General features: G+C 36.7%; 1 protein-coding gene across 4 annotated transcripts in view; it reads left to right on the top strand.

Annotated features, from left to right (window-relative positions):
- SKIC3 (SKI3 subunit of superkiller complex) overlaps positions 1-18,781 on the top strand; it is a 47,315-nt gene that overhangs the window by 6,426 nt on the left and 22,108 nt on the right. For all 4 annotated transcript variants that reach the window (XM_054652469.2, XM_054652471.2, XM_054652468.2 and 1 more), the window contains exons 7-24: positions 1,219-1,317; positions 1,418-1,526; positions 3,333-3,473; positions 4,875-4,976; positions 7,737-7,870; positions 8,504-8,590; positions 8,680-8,783; positions 8,895-9,021; positions 10,213-10,392; positions 10,788-10,912; positions 11,361-11,614; positions 14,605-14,707; positions 15,457-15,633; positions 16,486-16,630; positions 16,792-16,870; positions 16,985-17,046; positions 17,168-17,224; positions 18,305-18,373. In XM_054652469.2, the coding sequence (XP_054508444.2) occupies positions 1,219-1,317; positions 1,418-1,526; positions 3,333-3,473; positions 4,875-4,976; positions 7,737-7,870; positions 8,504-8,590; positions 8,680-8,783; positions 8,895-9,021; positions 10,213-10,392; positions 10,788-10,912; positions 11,361-11,614; positions 14,605-14,707; positions 15,457-15,633; positions 16,486-16,630; positions 16,792-16,870; positions 16,985-17,046; positions 17,168-17,224; positions 18,305-18,373 (2,154 nt within the window). The remainder of the gene's footprint in view (positions 1-1,218; positions 1,318-1,417; positions 1,527-3,332; positions 3,474-4,874; positions 4,977-7,736; positions 7,871-8,503; positions 8,591-8,679; positions 8,784-8,894; positions 9,022-10,212; positions 10,393-10,787; positions 10,913-11,360; positions 11,615-14,604; positions 14,708-15,456; positions 15,634-16,485; positions 16,631-16,791; positions 16,871-16,984; positions 17,047-17,167; positions 17,225-18,304; positions 18,374-18,781) is intronic.

Raw genomic sequence — 18,781 nt, 5'->3', positions numbered from 1 at the left:
TTCAACATGAAAGGTGGAAATGTATCACCTCCAGTCCACTTGATAGCAGTGTTTCAGAAAGGAGAAAATACAAATTGAAGTTATTTCAGATAGCAGAAAATTGAATCTGTATCTCTACTTTTAAAAAAGCAAAGGCTTTGACTTCAAGGTAGAAGAAAAGAGGTGCTGCAGGCATCACTGCTTTTTTGGAAAGGAAAAATAACTTCAAAATATTTTTTAAATAGCATAAACCTCAGGAATAAGTTTCACATGCAAATCTACAGCTTACTGCAGTTTCAAGTAAAGCACTTGAATCTGGAAGGCTGTGAACCTGAAGGCAACGCACTTCAGTATTTCTCTAGTAACAAGCTGTGTACAACTTTATGTTTAGCATGGTTGTGTGTAAAGCCTGCACTCTGGTGCCTGTGTTCCCCAAAGCATCAAGAAAAAAAGATTAGACTAGACTTCTAGATTTCTAGACCAGAGTGGAGAGGGAGGCTGATAACTAACCTTACAAGATAGTTACCTAATTTCCTTCTTTGAATTGGGATTAGGTGTGAAGAACAATCTATGTTTTTAAAAATTTTACTTTCCTTGTACCATCTTATGTTTTGTGGCATCATATTATTGCTTCATCTTGTACTAGACAATTTAGATGCTTTAGATACTGAGTGCTGCTTCATGATAAGAAACTTGCTTCATGTCTTTCTCTGTTCATAGCACTAGTGTAAACTTTTAAAGTAGGATCTAGGTAATAACATGTAACTACCCACTTTAATATGGAAGGACTAGAAAGCATGTTATCTCCTCTAAGGAGCAGATAACTTTGGGTTTTCCTAGTTTGGAGGAGACTGAGGGGTGCCCTCTCTTGTCTGCAGCTTCCTGAGCAGAGGAAGTGGAGAAGGAGGTGCTGAGCTATTCTTTCTGGCATCTAGTGATGGAATGTGTAGAATGGGTTCACAGGACTTGACATGTGGCATCATTTCTTTACCAAAAGGGTGGTCAAGCATTGAAGCAGCCTTCCTAGAAATTGAGTTGATGTCCCAAATCTATCAGCATTCAAGAGGCATTTGGTCATTGCCCTTAATAATATGTTTTAGCTTTTGGTCAGATCTGAAGTGCTGAGGCACATGGACTAGATGATTGTTGTATGTTCCTTCCAGCTGAAATATTCTATTCTATGAAGATAACATTTCCCTAGAATATTTTTTTTGCACTCCTGATTTTTTGTTATTTCAGCTTTTGACTGCATTTGAACATGCGCTGCACTCTGCTGACACTGTTCCTGGTGAAGACCACCAAAATCTTTACAAAGACTTCATACAGTGCTTGTCAAAAGTAAGGTTATGTTAAAGCATCTTTCTAGTAAGAAAATAGATCTGTTATTTCACATCTGAGAACTCACATAAATAACTGTTTACTCTTTTTTCCTTTCTAGTTTCCTCATGAAGTCGGTAGGTTGGAAAAGGCTTGTGATGATATGATGGCTTTGTATCCTACTATGATTTACCCTTTGGAAGTACTTTGCTTGCACTTTGTTCAGTCAGGTAAGTAGGATGGATTTAGGCATTTCTAGGGCTTAAATGTGTTAAATAGTTGATTTTGTGACAAACTGTTTGCAAGTTTTTACCTTTCACAAAGAGTGTACAAGTACTTTCTTTATTTCTGTGTTATGTTTCTGGAAATAGTGTTTGGTCCTATGACTTGTCATTTCCTTGCCCTGTAACTGAGTAGTGACTGTAAGTGACAAAAACCTGCTGTAAGGGAAGTCCAGCTCTTTGAAGTTTCAAAGAAAAATGCCTCACTTGAAAGCAGCCTCTCTGGATAAATGAAGATTAGCTTCTTGACCTTTTAAGAAAAAGTGAAAGAGTGTTAGCTAGTGCTCTGAGGTTCATGATGAACTATGCTGAGGTTATTCTTGACACAGATTCTCTTCCATCACAAAAAAACCCATGAAAAACCCCAAAACAAACAAAAAATAAACCCAACAAAAAACCCCCAGATAAACATTTGTGAAACTATGTTAGAGAGTGTGCCTTGTGAGTAGGGAATAACAGATCTCTTTAGATATGTATTCTGAGTAGAAGAGGAGACCCTTTGAGGGGAAAAAGACAAAACCTGGTGTGTTCAGAAGTGCAGGGATCTGAAACTATGCATTACTATTTTTAGCCATTTACTGAACAACATTGCATAGTGTTGGACACTTTCTCATAATTTTCAGAGGTAATTAATAGAATTTAGCTTTTCATTTTGTTGTTTAAGGCATCAGAAATTTATTTTGTTTCTTTTTAAAGCAAGGAAACCAAGTCAGAAAAAAAACCCTCTAGAAATAACTTTCAGCTTAGGTAGAAAAAGGGGTTTTTCTGTTTTGAAGAAATGGAATATGATAGCAAAATACAGCAAGTGAGAATTTTTCACTTTGTTTTGGAAGCATGAGGACAAATGAGGCCCAGACTCTCAATTTGTAAAGTATTTGAAAATGCTTTACATTTTGGAGAAATGGGCAGAAACTAATTTTCAAAGGAAAAGGTTAGTGCAGTTCTTGTATACTAGCACTCTGGCAATATCTCATCGTCCTACAAGCTTCTTGGAGGGGAAGGGTGCTGCTTGTGTTTTAGAAAGGCTGTTTGTTTAGGTCTGAGTTGTGTGTTTTAATCCTGCACTTCTCATAGGCTTGTTAATTTAGATGCATTGTAAAGTCACCTTCAGCAAATGCAGATGAAATCAACTGTTATGCCACATAAATCAATAATTTCTTAAGGAAAATAATAGTTTGAAGGTTGTTGCGACAAGTCACAAAGTTCCTGTCAATATTGCCGAGTCTACAATCACAGCTAAATGCAGGCATCAAAAGTTAGTGGCATCAGTTAAAATTAAGCTAAAACATTAAATTACATGGTTTCACAGCAAGGTAATTTCAACAAGTTTATCACAGCAAATTAGCAGGTACACAATTTCTCTCCTGGAAGGAAATTATATTGATTTATTTGTGACAGATTATGGCATGTGGACTTTCAGGTGAACTTACATGAAAAGCATATTATTATTTAACACTATTTAATATTATTATATTAATTATTTATTAATAAAGGAAGTATACCTGGAGTAATTTAGCAAAAGTGATTATTCAGGTTTCAGACTGTCAGTTTATTTTGTGGTCACAGTACTGAGTATTTAGGTTACTTCTTGGGTTTTAGTGCTTTTATGGGATAGAGGAATAGTAAGTGTGTAGAGCCTTTGGAAAATCACTTTGAACTCAAAAGGATAATGATCATTTACATAGATAAGGTAAGCTGTTGCAATTTTTTTTTTTAATCTAAAACTCTACAAAACATGTCTTTTTCTGAAACCAGGTACTTTGTCAGAAAAGGCTCTGCACTGTTTTTCTAAACTTTTGGAGATGGATGCAAGCAGTGGTCCAGGCATCATTGGTTTTGGTGTAAAATGCCTCAAAGAAAATAAATACAAGGAGGCTGTTAAGAGTCTTACTGAAGGTAAATGTGTAATATGAGATGTGAGTAGTCTGTAACCTGAACACTAGATTATGTTGAAAATTTAGGGAATCTTATACTTGCATAATAGTTTGCAAATTCTAAGACCAGCTAGATTTTAAAAGAATGCTGAACACTTCGTCTGATTGTGTTGAAATGTTTTAAATATAGCTTTAAGTATAACATCTCTAAAGCCTTTAATTTGTATTATAGTAAGCTCTGTAGTCTTTTAAGGTAAACCATTTTTAATCCTACTGTTTAATCCTACTGGGAAAATAACTATATGAAACACTAACTGGAGCAATAGCAGTAAATGAAGGAATGTGAAATTTATGAAGTAAAATGTAATGCAACCTCTCTAGTAGAGTCACTGCATTTCTCTGCCTGAACAAAGATGACTTTTCTCTGAAGTTGGGAAAAGACTTACACTGAGTGTTTAGAGAGAAATATTTTAAGAGTTTTTTTCTTTTTTGTTGTTCTACAGTAACTATATTTGCTGAAGACTTGGCTTACTCATCTGTAAATTAACTTGCTTGTATTGAAATGGCAAAACTCTTTCTAAAATACTCATAAAGTATACTAGTGGGCAAATGAGACTGCCCACCCTCACTTTGCTGCTGTGGCAGCTAACAGTGGAAACTGGGTAAATAATTGGGATGTAAGCATTCATGAGTCAGTCAGACTATGCTGTGATGTCCTGCATCCATTCTTCTAGATTTAGAATAAGATTGTTTCTGAAATTGAATTTTGGAATATTTACAGTGAAACAACATCTTGCCTAAAATATGAAATAAAAGTTTCATATGCCTAAGAGCACAAGAAGGGGAAAAGCTATTCCTTGGAAAAAAAGTTCTTCTGGCTTAAATGGGCATTGTATGTTTTGAAAAAGATAGTATTCTATTTTAATTAATATTAAGTTGTTTTTCTGTTTTTACTTTTACACATAGACTTTGCTTACAGCAGAGAGAATGCAAAGAGAAAGCTCTTGGTATAATGCATAAATGTAGAGAGTTTGAAAATCATGTCTCTTCCAACAAGCCATGTGTTTGTATCTTAGGTGTTGGGGCCAGGCATTGCTTAGTAGTTACACATCAGAAGACAGAAATTCAGTTTTATTAGTGAGTCTTAATTAAGGCAGATTCATCAGAAAGTTTCAGTATATATAATGTTATATGCAAAATTAAGCCTAACATAAATGCTTTCTGCTTTTTGCCTTGTTGCATGGAGGCTTCTGTGTCCAAAATAGTCTAAAATAAGACTCAGAAAAAATTATGGCAAGTCTTAACTATCTGACTGATAATATGTTTTTGATGGCATTATATGGAAATAATATGTATCTACTTGCTACAGTGTTTTTGCAACTCTAAGCAATTTTTTAAAGTGTCTTTTTTAAACTCTTACTAGGTTTGCAGAAGACTAACCAGTGTCCAGCAGCATGGTATTATCTAGCAGAGGCACAGATGAAAATCCATGAACACAGGAACGCTGTCCTGTCCTGCAATCAAGGTAACTGCCTGCTACTTTAAAGAGCAGTTCCAGTGCTGCACTGCTTTATGTAGTCCAGCCAATGTGGCCTTGGTATGGTAGGTCTGAGTTAGCAGTAGTCACAGTCCCTTGCTTCTTGCAGTCTCAAGCTTGTGCTGTCTCTCTTGGTTTATAAGAGCTGAAAAGCACCTTATGGTGCTTAGTCTCAGGAACAGAGAAAATACTTGGCTCAGTGGATCCAGAAAGCTGTCTGATGGTTAATATTTAGGAGGTTTACATGTTCTGCTGTACTGCTTCTGCTGGTGGTTGACCAATGTTGGCAAGTGACAGATTGCCTGAAACCACAGGTAGGTGTCACAAATATTTAGCCTGGCAGATAATCATGTTTTAACGTGAAAAACAAATTTTTAATCAAATTAAGGTAAAATGCAGAAAGGATGCATACTACAGCTGCATCTGAAGAAACTCACTGAGTGTAAAACTTCATCTGTGCTAGCTGGCAGCCAGGGCAATTATTGCCATCTAGTGATGCATATCTCAGCTGAACAGGGCTACTCTCTGGTGGTTATAAATGAAGGGGCAGCTGAAGTGGACTTCTTTTGTGGCAGGGAGAAGTGCAGTGAAAAGTTTTTAAGAAAGACTGGAAGAAGTAAAAGAAGCCAAACAGACCTGGCCAAACAATCATGGGAAATCGAGCGAAAATAGTTAATGGTGAGGGAATTCAAAAGACCTATGAACTTGGGTGGAGGAAAAATGAAAGCTGAGCAAAGTAGGTAAAAAAGAAATTTATTGGAGAAAGAATTAAAATGAGGAAATTCTTATCCCATCTGTGTTCAGTGTGGAAGATCTCAGGGTGACTTTGTACCGTGACCCTTCTTTTCAGCAGATTGATCTAACAATTTGTCTATGATTACAGTGTTAATAGCAGCGTGTGTAAAACAAGACAAGGAAACATAGCATTAAGGAACTATGAGATACCAACTTAGGAATTGACTGAGATGAAAATGCTGAAGTTTTAAGGGGTTTCCATAATTGCTTGCTGAAACTGTCTTGGCACCCAAATACTTGGAAGTAGGTGGCATGGCTCTGATTTTAAAAAGGAAAGTTCAGGGAAAACACTGACAGGTCTGGTATATTTAGTGGTTGAAATAGTGTAAACTGAAACAATAGAATTAAAGAATTTATGTAGAAAAATGTTTTGGGGTAGACAGCATGGCCTTTTGAAAGTTGCTAATTTAGAACTCCTTCAAGGAGCTTATGAGCTCATAAATAAAGGAGGTTTCCAGGTGGTAATTGGTAAGATCCCTTACTTGACTGTTAGTAGCCTTGGGTTAAGAAGCAAAGCTGTAACTTTGGGTTTTTTCTTTTAAGTTAAAATGTAGAGCACAGTACAGTAATTATGTCTGTTTTCAGGCTGGAAGGAAGTATCCTTGCCATTTTCCCTGCTGCTATGTAAAGTAGACTGCAAAACTTTGAGGTGATTACCAGAGTGCATAACTGAGTGTTAAGACTATAGAATTTTATTCATTATTTTAAATGCAGAATGATAGAGTTGTGGTAAGAAGCGTTCTCACAAAACTACCCTACACTCTCACTGAAGAAAAGTGCAGAAGGTCCTCATTCGGTGTGAAAAAATAGGACTGTTTCTTTCCCCTGGTGTGCTTTACAGGCAAGTCAAATATTAGCAATTTCAGAGAAGGAAATGGTTAGTGAAACATACCGTCAACACACAGTAGCTTTAAGAACTTCAGCAGCATAATAAAATCTGCGTGTAGTTTTGGTAACTATCTACCCCATCTCAAAAAGAAAATAAGAAGAAAATAAGAAGAAGAGAAGAAGTTAATAGACTAGAAGTGAGGTTGGTCACATGAGCTAAAAAACGCAGCATATGAGAACAAGTAAATAACCTGTCAAGTCCTTTTCTAGCCTGGAGAAGAGATAATTTTGAACTCTGTGAAGATGCAAATGATGTGGAATATAAATAAAGATTGAGTGTTTTGTTTTCATATGTGAGGTCTGGCTAGTGCCAAATGCAACTAAAATGTCAAGCTCAGAGCAAACAAAACAAGTTTTGTTTTTCAATGCAAGAAGTTAAGTTCCTTGCTAAAAGATGCTGTTAATGCAGAAATTTCTCTTGAGTCCAAAACATGTTGAAAGTCAGAGACAATTTTGGGGAAACATTGCTTTTTACTTGTCCTGTCTTAGTGTCTGTATCAAATGAGACAACAGCTCATTGTACATGAAAATAAATACAATTAATTGAGTTACACAGGAAGTTCTTGCCTTTGGAGAATGGTGATGCTCAACAAGAGATGCCTTCCATCTCTGATGTGAGATTATACTGTGTATTCAAAAAGTAATCAGAACTGTATGAAGGGTTACTTTGTAACTTTTTACAGGCATCAAGGTAAATCCCTGTTTTCAGTAGTATTCTTTCATTTGAACACTGAAATGCAGAACAACTTGTCTGTTGAAAGATCATTTTTTCTTTGGAACTCTAATGAGCAAAATTATAGCACTTAATTTTTAAAGCCAGCAGCTAGAAAGCAATCAACATACATACATCTGAGATGACCTCCTAGAATTGATTTAATTGTTAAACTTGAATGAATAGAAATTTTACGGGACAATTTCTTATTTATGGGGAAGAGCAGTCTGAATGGTGTTCTATTAGGCAGAAAAAATGTAGTTAACAAGGTTTTAAAAATATTTGCAAGAATGCTGCTATGTGTATTTCTTCTTTTCTCATTTAACTTGATGAAAGGTTCTTCTTGTCAACAGCTCTTGAGGCTCTTGGAACTCCTGAGGGTCCTAATCTTCGGTGGAAGAACCTTGTCTTTCAGTTGAAAGCAGAGACTTTGCTTAAAATAGCTGATGCTGATGCTGCAGAAAAAGCCATTAAAGCACTTGAGCAGGTATTTTTATTGACTAAAATGTTTGGGGTTTTTTTTAATATTACGAGGTGCCCTTATCTTTCTGTACTTAAGGTAAGTATTTCTACCCTGGCCTCCTTTCAACTTTGTGGTTTAGACCTTCCTACTAGCTGTCATGTAATTCAGACATGTCTTCCATTCCTGGTTTTCCAGGCTTTGCTGTAGCTCTTTTTCATTTGCAATTCTAATTTTGGAAGCTGTCACTTTTGACTTTGTCTGGTCTTGCTCACTGTTGCTGGTTTCTTGCTAGTTCTGTGCTGTTACCCATCTTAATTTGAATTCATGTTATAGTCTCCCATGTCCATCATTCACTTGTAATTAGTCATGAAGAAAAACACTTTAAGATTGAATGGTTAAGCTTTGGCAGAAGTTGCTTCCCCTTGTTTTTGTCACACAGTTTCATTCTTTGTCGTTCTTCATATTTCTGCACCTTTGTCCTTACAATCTTCTACTTGCTCTTCATCAGAATTGTTCTAAATTTTCTCAGGGGTAATAGAGAAAGCTTCTAAATGCTTTCTTGTCTTTATCTTCATGCAGTCTGTGTGCTTTTGACAACTTTGACTTCTTAATGTGGAGAGATAATAAATTAATTGTGTTTATTACTTGGTGTTCTAGATTGTAGATGGAAGCAGTGATCCAGTGATTTCAGCTCTCAGGGGTCAGGCTTATCTAAACAAGGGTTTAATGGATCAGGCTTCAAAGGTTAGTGCTTTTTGTCATTCCTGTGAGCTAAGTACAATTCTTGGTTTCATAGAGGAAGTAACCTAGAGAAAAATGACATTCTTTTGCAGGTTTCACAAGAGCTTCTCCTCTCCCACCCTGATCTGGCTGAGGCCCATGCTCTAGAGGGTTTCATCCATTATTCCCAAAAGAACTATGAGCAGGCAGAAAAAAGGTAGACTTTTGTTTTCTTTCCTCTAACAGGGAAGTGTTATGGGATAGTAAAATACAGTGTTCTGCAGCTTTTGGGAATTTTTCTGACCTACCCTGTTTTCATTTTATTTAGTTTTCTAAATGCTATTGAAAGAAAGGCTGGAACTGCAGAGTATCATCAGTACCTGGGGCTTACATACTGGTTCATGGGTGATGAGACAAGAAAAAACAAAGGAAAAGCACTCACTCAGTTCTTGAAGGTAAAGACTGCTTTAACTGTTGATGTAGAATTAGTGTTTTCCTACATCAGAAGCCAAATATGAAAAATATACTGACTGGAATGAGAAACTTGAATATTCTCCTTTGTGCAATGTATGAGCCTCCAGAGCCTGCAAACTAGGTTCTGCTGTGCAAAAAGGCACTGCAGGGAGCTGTGCAGTTACCTTGAATCGCTCTGCTTTTGTTTTCCTCTTTTCAACTAATTCTTTAGGCCTTTGAATTGACAAAACTTAGTGGTGATTCCCTCAACCTTCTCTCCTTCGGGAAAGTGGAGGCCTCAAGACAGGCAGCATATGTCTTTCAAGACCTTTTGAAAGGGGGAGGGTAGAATTCAAATTGAAAAAACATGAAGGAAAAAAAGTTGAGAAAAAAAGTTGAAAAAAAGGTGTTAGGTGTTAGGGTTTCATTGTCTGTCCAAGGATGTAAGTTGGTAAAGCCCCATAATTTATATGCTTTTCCTGATCTTTGGGGTTTTAGTAATTGTGGCTTTTTTGCTGAACATAGATAATAACATGAATCCAAAAGCTTTAGTTTGACATCTGTATTAGTAACTTGGAAGTATACATAAATAAATAAATAAAACTTTAGGCACTGTAAACTCATCATGTAACTTCATGATAGGTATCAAGAACTCAAATCATTACCTGCTGCTTGCACTTTAATAAACAGCTGAGTATAGTGGCAAATGTATTTGAACAGTTCTTTTGATTCTAAAGATTTTATGCAATCTTTATTATTATTGACAAAGCTGTTTTCTGCTGCTTGGAGGCTGTCAGTTTCTTAACTATAAGCAAATCTGCCAAATGCATCTAAGAAGGAACTGAAACTTTAGACATGGCTGGAGTTAATTCTGGTGTTATATGGTAAGAGTATGAACATAATGATTGAAACAGAGCAGAACATGAAATAAAGATTTACTTTCTTCTAGCACAACTATTTTAGTACTTTGACTACAAAATGTTTTGTGTCATGGGATTTGTAGCAGATTTTCCAGATATTTTAAGCTCAGGTAATCTGTGCAATTTTAAAATAAAGTTTGACTGCTCAAATATATCAGAGAAGAGACTTAAAAATATGATAAGCAGGGGCTGAACAAGTAACTGTCACTGAACCTGTCTATGAGTATAATCCTTTAGAATGTTGTCTGATAGTGTCTTGGTATTTCCTTATAGGCTGCAAAATTGGACAGCTACTTGGGAAGTGCCTTTTGTTATCTAGGTAACTACTACAGAGACATTGCTGGAGACAAAAGCAGAGCTCGTGGTTGCTATAAAAAGGCTTTTGAACTGGATGAGACAGATGAGGAATCTGGAACAGCAGCTGTCAATTTAAGTGTGGAACTTGGAGACATGGTATTGTATATTCAGAATGTCAGATTACTGCTGATTTGTTGTTCTTCTATTAATCCTCTTGTTTGAGAAATCACTTCAGGTTTCCTCTATATTTAGGATCAGGAAAAAAAAGTTCTGTCATTGCTTAGCAGCTTTTATAGTTGGGCTTGCTTCAGTTTTATGTTCCAATTCCAAATTAAATTTATCTTGGGAGAAGGGTGGGAGAAGCAAACATTACATTAGGGTCATCATGTGTGATATGGCATTTTTTTCAGTAGGGGACATAAGGGGAAAGTTGGGGGTTTTATTTAGCTTGTAACTTCTTTTTTCCATCCTCCACCTTGCTCCTTTAGAAAGTTATAAGAATATTTTTAAATGTTTTTTGTTTACTAACTTGGCATTTATTGCTTTGTTAGGACACTGCTCTGTCAATTCTGAATGAGGTAACTGAAAAAGCAAGACCTGGTACAGCAAAATGGGCCTGGCTTCATCGTGGACTTTACTACTTGAGAACTGGTCAGCCGTCACAAGCAGTGGCTGAGTAAGACAACTGGTGGTTGGTTTAAGTCCTTTTCTACAAATCCCAATAAAATAGTCTTTGCTCATAGCAAGTTTTCAAAATAAGTTAGGTGATTATATCTTGTACTTAACAAAGGGAAATGGTCTGAGAGAGTTTCTCTTCAGACCATTAGTTCTAGAATTCACAGAATCTAGTCTTGTTTTGTACTAACAAGTCTTGTGACAGGCACAGACAAGCTGCTATAGCACTGAATAGCCAGAGTGAGATACAATTCCTAAAATTGTGTAATGTTCTCTGAAGATGAAAAACCTACTATACTTTGTTTAAAAGTTCTATGTAATCATGAATTTATGTCCTGGAGAGTATATAATGCAAAATTAGTGTCCTGAGCGTGTACAATGAAAGGAAATAATTTATGTTGAATTGTATCATATTTCATTTAAATAAATTTATGTCTTGATATCTTCAGTTTGCAGGCAGCTCTCAGGGCTGATCCAAAGGATTCCAACTGCTGGGAGTCTCTAGGGGAGGCTTACTTCAACAGAGGTAGCTACTCAACAGCTCTGAAATCCTTCAGGAAAGCAAGTGAGCTGAACCCAGAGCTTGTGTACAGCATTTACAGAGCTGCAGCACTTGAGCAGATTCTAGGCAAATACGAAAATGCTATAGCTACCTATCAACAGATATTAAAGAAGACAGAAAACTATGTGCCTGCACTGAAAGGTAGTATGTCTGAATTTGAAAGTGTTCACTTTTCCTCCCTTTACACACTGTAGTGTTTCAGTCTTTTGGAATTTTTGATGTATTGAGGTTTTCTTGTGGTGTGTTGAGGTTTTCTTGTATGGAAGGATAGAGTTGTATTTTGGGTATGTAGGGCCATGAGGTCCCTCGCGTGAAAGTTAATTTGTAGTATTACAAATTCCTGAAAAACTCTTAAATTATGATAAATGTGAGTAATTATTTCTCTTTCAAGTAAGTGTGAAAGGTAGTTAATTCTATGTGGCTACCAGGCCATATGAGTAGGAGAATTCAAGATACACAGAGGAAGCCCACTAACAGGGCTGCAGTTTTACCTAAGCAGTAAAATACTGGCTCAACAGGCAATGAAATCAGACTGCCATTTCCAAGAGGTGGGCTGATTTCCTTTTGCTCCTGACCATGCATTCCTCGCTTCTTTTGTTAGTCTAGTGATTCAGACCCCTCTGAACTTTTTCAAGTGGTGAAAAATAGCAGAGAATCCCAAGAGATCTCACAAGCATTACAGGTGGCAGGGGTAAAGACCTTCAGGATATAGGTAGAAGTAGAGAGAAATGGGGCAATTGGAAGTTCTTCTTCATTATGGAACTGTGATTCTGAAGTTATATAATGCAGGAAGTGTATAAAATTTTGATATAAAATGAATAATTGCTCTGTTTGCGTTCTCCCTTCCACTTAGTTTTCATTCATTCTCACCCCATATACCAATCTGAAGCAGGTGCTGCTTGATGCTAGTTTGAATTTGTAATTCTTTTTTTCATTGTATGTAAGGCCTTCTGGTTTATGGATGAATCTAAACTGATTCTTGGAAGAGTTAATTCAGAAATGTTGGGTTATTATTGCAACAGTGGGTCATTAATCTGAAAAAGTTACAGTGTGGTTGACTTTTCTACCTCCTCCTCTATAACTCCACTAGTTTTTTTCAAGACTAAAGTGACATGGTAAAAGCTCCATAATGGAGTTGGAGTATATTGCATTTAGGCAGTTTTACTAGTTGTTGGGCAGGAAGGGAAGAGCTGACTGTAGCAGCAGTTTGCAAAGGTGCTGTATAGACCTGTGCACATGCATATGGTTTTTTCAGTGTCTGTAGGTAACAGTTGACAGTGTTACTAGTATTAAAATGCTTTGAGTACTTAAGTACATGGTATCAAGATTCCTCCCCATAGTTGCCTTCATACTGTTTTCTTACAGCTCCTAAGTCTTCTTTCATAAAGGCTCACATTGTAATCTCTGGTTTGTTAGCTGTAAATCTCTGGTTTGTTAGCTGTAAGTCTCCAAACAGCCTTCACTTCCTTAGAGACTTCTTATGATGTTTGGTCCAATGTTGTAAATTTTGTGGACCTTCTTAAAACTCTCTGAAGTTCTTTGACTGTCCCATCATTGTTTATTTTCAACTGTTCTGATCCATTTGAACAGTTTCTGAGTTGAGCTGTTGGAAACATAGTCTCTGGTAGTTGAGTGAATAACTTCACTGGTGTTACTTCGCTGCATCTTTTTAATGTGTTTTGATTTTGTGCTACTGAATACTTATTCTGCCTCTGTTCTAGTGTGTCTTTCATGTAATTTTGGGGAATAAAATCAATTTTGTTTTTTGATCTTCACATCTGATAAGCTCATGATCTTGGGGCTTCTGGGGAGCCAAGATAAAGACTCTTGCAAAACTCTGTTTTGGTATAGGTGAAGGATTACAATGAGGGGAGGGTAGCTTCAGAACTGTCAAAATAATCTGAGAATGAATGGTACTCATATCCAATGACTTACGGCTGGACAGAATCACTGCTAGTGCTATCAAATGTGTAAACCAAGCAGTTACTATTTTCAAAATGTTAGAAATTTTTACCTATGATGCAGTTCCTTTTTAATAGTGGGAACTATTTCCAGTTGTGGTGGTTTGACCTTGTCTGGGCATCAGCTGCCCACCAAGCTGCTCTGTCCCTCCCCTTCTCAGCAGGATGTGAACAAAAGACAAAATAAGATGGAAGAAATTCATGGGTCAAGATAAATGTAGTTTAATAAACCAAATGCAAAGGCCACATGAAGAAGCAAATGAAAACAAAATTTATTCTTGACTTCCTATGAACAGGTGATGTCCAGCTATTTCTCATGAAGTAGGACTTCAGTCTGCCTAGTCATTGTTTCAGAAAACAAATGTGATAACAAGCGCCACCCCCCCCAGTCTCTTCCACGTTTATCTCAGCCTTTATGGCTGAACAGATGTGATGTGGTATGGAATATCCCTGTGATCAGTTTAGGTCAGCTGTCCTGGCTGTGTCTCCTCTCAGGATTCTGACTACCCCCAGCCTAATGCTGAAGGAGCGAATTTTGTAAAGACTGCCTTGATGCTGTTCCAAACACTGTTCAACAGCAGCCAAAACACTGGTTTCTTATCAGCACCTTTCCAGCTACCAGTACATAGCACAGCACTATGAGGGTTCCTACGGGACAAGTTAACTCCATCTCAGCCAGACTCAATACACCATATGAAGTAAATTCATATATAAATAGAATTAAATAATGCTGGCTTCAGGTTTTCTTCATTGAAGACTTTCCCTTTTGCCTACCCTGACATTCTTTATTCCTTTTTTTGCTCAGGATTGATTTTTCACGCATGTAAACTGCAAATTGGTGTATTTGTCAAAGGTGTAACAATGCAGATTTCTTAGGACGGATTTAATTAATATTTGAAGATAAATGCAAAGTTTAAATGCTGTTTTTTAAATAATGAATTAGGTTTATTTTAATAGCCAAATGATTCCACAGTTCACACTTCACAAGATAGATTAGAAGCAAAGTTTTTGTTGGGAGCATTGTGGGTGTTTTGACTTTGTGTATGCAGGGTATAGACTTTTGCACAAGGCAGAAATGCTGACTTGGCTTCCAGGCTCCTTCCCCACTGTACTTTTAAGCATATCATAAAAGCATTTATTTTCACAGAGAATATTTTCTCTTACTTTCAGGACTTGGTGAGTGTTATCTCATGCTGGCAAGATCAGCCCTTGATAACTATTTGGATAGGAAGGCTGTGGATTACATAGAGCAGGCCCTTGCATATTTTACAAGGTTGGTACTAAATATTCACTTACTTAATTTCTGCTGGGATTGTGGGTTGACAGGCAGAAAAAGAAGAGTTAAATTTTTAAATTTATTTAAAATAAGAGTTTGAAAATTTTTCAGTTAGACTGAATCAAATGGACTAGAACTTCTAATCTAGAAGTAAGAATGTGTTTATTAAAAATGGTTTGAGTAACAGATTCTAAACATAGGCTGCTTAAATGAATGGCAATTACAGAGTTTTATGTTTTTCTTTTCAAAGATAGAGAGTCATTTGAAAATGTGTGAAATGACCCAGAGTTCTCTTGTGTAGTCCTGCTGATATATAGATCTGGGAGGAGTGTATTCCTACAAAAAATAATGGATAAGAGGAAAATAATTCCTTCCTTCTCTCAGTCTTTTTGTTTTGAATTTCATACAAGATGTGCTAAACAAAATCTTGGAATAACTGCTGTTAGAGGAGAAAGTCTATCAAGTTTCAGCAGATAAGTAATGTCTTTTAATATGACAAATGCAAGAGTGCATGTAGTCAGCTGACATGTTGGGGTGTTTTTGTTTGGTTGCTTTTTATTGTTCTTTCTTTTCAAATTTTGATCTTTTAGGCTTGTAGCTTGAATAGGAAGAAACTGGATTAAATCAAACACCTTACTGATTAATTGCATTTGAGGTTGTGCTGCTCTTCAAAGTGGCACTTTTTTTCAGAAAAGGATGTTGAAGTATCTGAGTAGGTGTTACATGTGTTTTCTTTATAATTGTAGGGCAGTAAAGCACCGTCCTGATGTATCTTGCCTCTGGAAACTGTTAGGAGATACCTGTACTAGTGTGCATGTTATTTCACCAGCCAAAGTGAATGTTCAAGTACTAGGATCTCTTCTGAGTAAAAATGCAACCAAACAGGTGCTGACGAAAAATGAGCTTCTCATACTGGGAGGAAGGTAATACTCTTTTATTGTTAAGAGCTTCTCTGCTGTTTAAGACTCCATAGAGTCTCAAATATTCTAGACTATTTAATTTGTAGAAAATGGAAGACATGCTGATCTGTTGATACCTGCATATTGGTTAAATGGATTCTCATGATTCTTCCAGATTACACTACTTATTTCAGGGTATGTTTCCTGTATTGCCACAGTACTGTCAGCACCTACACTTCTCCTTTCTGTCTCCAGGTGCATGACTACATTCTCCCTGCTATTCCACAAATCACATCTGTTTAAATGCAATGGTTGTGGTATTTGCTGACTAATTCTCCCAGGACAATGGAAGTCCAAGATAATACTTTCTGACAGCTTTCTGTCTGTGCCTTTTTCTTGTAAAAAATTTCTTGTGACAAATTCGCTGTTCTGTGACTCCCTCTAAAATTTTTTCAGCTGGATCTGTGAGGCAGGAAATGCATCTGCTTGGTGAATCTCAACCATGATCTGTAAAGTCCAGTACTTCCTAGGGGAAGCCTGAGGAACTGTAAAAATGATTGATGTTTGTTTTAAGTAAAAGCATGCATAATGTAACTGACAGAGCCTTGATTTAATGCACACCTACATAACCATACCTGTGGCTTCATTAGTGGTGAGCACTACAGATTGCCCTTAGACCAGATTCAGACACACAGTAAGTGTCTGAATGAAAATATATTAATTGGTTTTTTTTGCTTTAAGTTGTTGTCTGCTTTTGTTTGTATTTATGCATGTTTACTTCGTTTGGGTTTCTAAGCACTCTTTTGAAGCTTTTTCAGCTTTCTGCTCTTTGTACAGAGACTCGGAATAATGATTCCATGATTCATGTTTCTGTAGGTGTTATGGCAGAGCTTTAAAACTGATGTCTTTGCCGAGCATATGGTGTGATCTTGGAATAAATTATTATCGCCAAGCGGAGCACCTCACAGCAGTGGGCACGGACATGAATGAGATCAGTGAACTGTTAGAGAAGTCTTTGCAGGTATTGCCTGTATTTCCTAGTACATTCTTTAAACTGCTGTTCATGCTTCTCTGCATATTCTCTCTGTACACAATAAAACCTACATCTCTGAATAAGTAAGTGCATAAAGTCATAATTTTTGCTCTCCTAATCATTATAATCCACATTTCATTTTCTTCCAGTGTCTCAAAAAAGCTGTGAGACTTGACAGCAAAAATCATCTTTTTTGGAATGCACTTGGTGTAGTTGCTTCTTGTAGTGGTAAGTCTTCAGTGACAGCCCTAGATCTCTAACATCCTAAATTAGAAGGAGGCTTGACTAATGGTGTTTTGAAATTCAGTTACATCTAGGTCTCCATTTTTTTTTTCCCCCCAGCTATTGGGAATTATGCTCTTGCACAACATTCGTTCATCAAATCTGTTCAAGCTGAGCAAATTGTAAGTGCTGTAGGCAGCTGCCATCTGTTTCAAGTGGGCATTTAAGACATTTCCCCTGATGCACTGCTATTTCTGAGGAGTGTAATAATATATTGGTTTTAACTTTATTTGTTTTGTTTAGAATGTTGTTGCCTGGACCAACTTGGGGGTTTTGTATCTGGCAACTGGAAACATTGAGGTAATCTATTTCCCAGCCTCAAGTATAATTTTCCTTCTTTTTTTTTTTTAAGGTTGTATATTTAGGAATGGGAGTGTCAGTTTCAAATGTCCCTTTGAAATTCAAAAAATATACATCCTTCAAAAGAAATTAGATTGGCACTTGAGAAATGCAGATAAATTAAGAATTTGTTCTGGGGGGGCTAAGATTAGGTGAATTGTGAACTTCTGCTGAATTGGCAAAACTGCTTTCCAACAGCTGGAATGAAAACTTAATGGAAGGACAGAGAAGTGGTTAGTCAAACAAGGGCATGCCAGGTTTGGCCAAGAACTTCTAGTTGTAGGTCATGGACTGAATTCCCAGTGTTTGAGTTCCCGTAGATACCTACCTTCTGCTCATCAGTAAATGTATGATTTGCTGTAACACTCTAATCTTCAGAGTTTCTCTGGAGAAAAATTTGAGTACATATTCAGTGAAGTCTGGAGCTGTCATGCAGTTAAAGTACATCCTGTCCTATTTGCTCGTTGAAATAACAGAAATTTTGTTTGATTGGAAATGTGATGGTCAGAATTATTTTTAAGAAAAATAACTTGATAGTACAGACTGCTTACTGCTAAGACTGCTAATGCTAAGACTTGGTTCCCTTTGTCCCAAATTGAGGGAGGAACTCTTAAGCACATGTAGGTCATAGGGAAATGACTTGTGAGTGATAATCAGTTTTATACTTTTGAAAATACATTTGTATTATAAAAAAAATGAATTTTCAAAACTGGATCCTCCAAGAGTCAGATTTTTAAATTGTTCCAAGGGTTCATTTAGTTTCTGAATTCTCTAGCTGGGAAGGAAGCATATTTAGAAGGGAGGGAAACTTTGATATTCTGAAGTTTTCTAATTTTTTTTTGTTTGTTTTCTTTAAGACTAAACTAGTTTATTTCTCTGGGCAATGCGTTGTTCTCTGTGGAACAGAAGATGTTTTTAGTAGTGACCTAGAGTCCATTAAGTCTGTTCTAATACTACTGCATGTTAATACCTGTGTGTACTCAGAAGTGCTCTGTTACCATACCAGGCAGTTCAACAGCAGTGTTTTATTTGGTTCTACAGCAAGCTCATGAAGCCTTCAAGGTAGCCCAGTCTCTGGAACCTTCTTACCTCTTGTGTTGGATTGGACAGGTATGATGAAAAATCATGAAACTGCACACAAAAAACAGTTGTTGAAGAACATTAACTTCAGGCTAGTAACTGGCACTAATTCATGCTCCTAAAAATTGTGTTTTAAGAGTGCTTCTAGTTCCTTTGTTTCCATAGTGGTAATACAATGGAAGCTACTGTGTTCATCAGACACACTCATATCATGTTTTTCTGGCTGATATTGTGAGTTCTCTAACAAGCTATTAACCAAACAATCACTCTGCTCTGAGGCTTTTTATAGACAACTATCCACAAAGCACTGTCTTTATAAGGTGATAGTTATTTCAGCTTCAGCTGTACCACTAGTTCATTAAATGGCACCACCCAGCTCTCATCTCAGTTCCCCCTTTCTAATGCCACTGTCAGAATAAGTAAGCTTCTAATGTACCT

Source organism: Agelaius phoeniceus, chromosome Z, assembly GCF_051311805.1.
Source record: "Agelaius phoeniceus isolate bAgePho1 chromosome Z, bAgePho1.hap1, whole genome shotgun sequence".
NCBI lineage: Eukaryota > Metazoa > Chordata > Aves > Passeriformes > Icteridae > Agelaius > Agelaius phoeniceus.
Note: the sequence above shows the minus strand (reverse complement) of the source record. Positions and strands in the feature narration are given on the sequence as shown.